General features: G+C 49.4%; 1 protein-coding gene across 1 annotated transcript in view; it reads right to left on the bottom strand.

Annotated features, from left to right (window-relative positions):
• Nucleotides 1–2242, bottom strand: part of CD1E (CD1e molecule) — a 4929-nt gene extending 2687 nt beyond the window's left edge. Inside the window, exons 1-3 of the mRNA XM_027775983.1 lie at nucleotides 1951–2242; nucleotides 1056–1334; nucleotides 533–811 (exon numbers count right to left, since the gene is read on the bottom strand). Coding sequence (XP_027631784.1) covers nucleotides 533–811; nucleotides 1056–1334; nucleotides 1951–2191 — 799 coding nt within the window. The 5' untranslated portion in view covers nucleotides 2192–2242. The remainder of the gene's footprint in view (nucleotides 1–532; nucleotides 812–1055; nucleotides 1335–1950) is intronic.
• Nucleotides 2243–2552: the final 310 nt, after the last annotated feature.

Raw genomic sequence — 2552 nt, 5'->3', positions numbered from 1 at the left:
GAGCTCCCTGACTCTCTCCTTTGCCTCACCACGGGAGTCTTTCCCCCTAGGCTCCTCTTACCCATTGTGATTTTCTCCTGGCAGCAAAGTCCTTCACAGAGGAGTAGGAGAAGTGTGAGCAGCATTGAAGCTCTGCTGGCAAAGGATGCCTGAAAAGACAGTGACACTCTAGGCGCAGAAATCAGTTCACCTCCCCACACTCTCTCACTCTCATCTGACTTCCTTGCTGCAGAAACAAACCTCTCTCTCTGCCCACTTCCCTAACAGAGGCCCCACTGCCTCCCTCAGTATCTCATTTCCCCTCCATTACTCCCACTGTCAGGCTTTCTGATTTTTTTTTTCCATGCCATTGTCTTCATCATCTCAGTCTTCACTATTATTCCAGCTGACGTCATCCTCTTTTTTTTTTATTTTGATTCTCCTACTGTTACCCTTTTCTGCCTAGAATTTTTACCCATTTCCTTAGCTCCTCATTCCAAAGCCTGAAGACTATCTTCCATCATTTCCCAGTTACACCTCAGTCCTTTCTCACCCCAGTGGATGATGATATCATGTCCTCCTAGACTGCTGTGCTTCACCCGGCAAGAAAGGCCAGCCGCCTCCCCAGCTGCCACATCCACTGTGACTCGGAGATACCAAGTCCCATCAGCATTGGGCAGGGTGTCACCTCGCTGAGTGCCCGGCTGCTCCTGCTCCCCCCGCATCCACATCGCCCACACAGGCTTTGGGTGGAATCCTGAGACGTGGCACACCAGCAGCAGACGGCCAGGACCCGGACTGGGGCCACTGGACAGCCAGACCTGGGGCTTCACTGGACAGGAAGAGCAGAGAAATGGAATTCAGGTGGGGAAGGTACCACAACCAGACCTCAGAGTCCCTCAGGTGCCTTAGCAATTTGAGTGATCACTTTCTCTTATCTAAGAAACAGAATTCTAAACCCACACATCTTACCCTCTAGCCTTTCATTCTATGTTTCGAGATGAAGATGAGAAGGAGTAAGTCTGAATATAAGTGTTAGAGACAGGAGGAAGGGTAGGGGAAAGTGGTGGGCTCACCTTGTCGTTCCAGCTCGGACTTCCCTGCTTTAAGGAGGCCTGCTAGTAATCGAGGGCAGGTGTCACTAAGAAGGCTCTGCACAATTTCTTTAATATCTCGGTACCGATTGAGCACCTTGCAGACATTCTGGGCTGAACTCCCAGCTCCTGGAGATGGCACCCAGGTACTTCCATCAAAACTCAAGAAATCTAATCCTTGATATGCTCCCATTAAGAAGCTTTCTGTGGTCTTCCCAGCATGCATTCGGCACCCAAATGATACCTGGAGCTCAAAGGGGTCTAGGGATAGAGAGGGAATAAATAATCATTATGAAAGAATGGCAGAGAGAAAGTGATCAAAATCTAGAAAGTAAAGGAACTCAAGGAAAGGAAAACGTGCTGGGTAATCACACAAGAGACTAGAATTCAGTGAAAAAGGGAAATGAAGTTAGTTTGTGGAAGGAAATTTGAAGATAATAAAGGTACTGTGAAATAATTAATGGGGAAGGGAAGACAGGAAAACCCTCAGAAAGATAGCAGAGTTTTATAGAAGAGCTTAGGTGACAGCATTAGGCATATGAACTCTCAATCCAAGAAGAAAGGGGGCAGGCTCTGGTTGGGAAAGGCTAAATCTGGGGACAGTGGACAGAAGGTCAAGAGGAGACACTCCTTCCATAGAGCCAGAGCATGAGGGTGCATTCAAAGATGTGAAGAGCCATGTCCATGTGAGCTCTTTCGTGTGCATGGCAGGGTAGGAGTGAAGGTGAAGGGTGAAGCAGATGAGGGGCTGTGAACCACAGGGAGACAGAGAATAAGGTCAAGGAGGTAGGATGATATTCAGGCCTCTACACCATCTTCCCTTTTGAAGGGTGTTTAGAGACTCAGGCAAAATATCAGCTTGGGACAATGAACTCACATTCAAAATGAAACTGACTGGCAAAAGCCTGCACTTCCAGGGTAAAACCATGAAAGTACAACTGGAATAGTGCCTGGAGGTTCTTCAGCTCCTCCTTGCTGAAGTTTCCCGGGGACCAGGGCCACAGGAAGCGGATGGTGCCCAAGACACTGTCCCAGCCATGAGTCTGCAGCTCACCCAGCCAGCCTGAGCCCTGGGTTTGTGTCCAGCTTCGATTGGCAAAGGACGAGATCTGGAGCATGCGGAAGCAGGGAGGGTCTTCTGTGTTAAGATGATGGAGACCTGGAGCCTGGGGAGCTAAGAGGGAGGAAATGACAAGTTGTCAGAGTGTAAAGGGGTGGGAAAAGAGAACTCCTCTCAGGGTGACAGGAGTTTAGAGAGTAGAGGAAGGATGGAGGTCCATACACAGGCTGCATATACCCCGATACCTTCTTCCACAGGCCAGTCTTCTCTCCTTAAAACCAGAGACAAAAACTGAGAATGGGAGCGAGCATTTTCTTCCTGGAGCTAACCTGGAAGGCAAGCTCCTACAACAGCACAGTTTTCTCTTCCTGGTCTTCCCCTCCCACACTCCCCACCCCCCACCCTCCCACCACCACCAT

This window comes from Tupaia chinensis, unplaced genomic scaffold (genome assembly GCF_000334495.1).
Source record: "Tupaia chinensis unplaced genomic scaffold, TupChi_1.0 Scaffold000623_1, whole genome shotgun sequence".
Taxonomy (NCBI): domain Eukaryota; kingdom Metazoa; phylum Chordata; class Mammalia; order Scandentia; family Tupaiidae; genus Tupaia; species Tupaia belangeri.
This window is presented reverse-complemented; position numbering and strand designations above follow the sequence as displayed.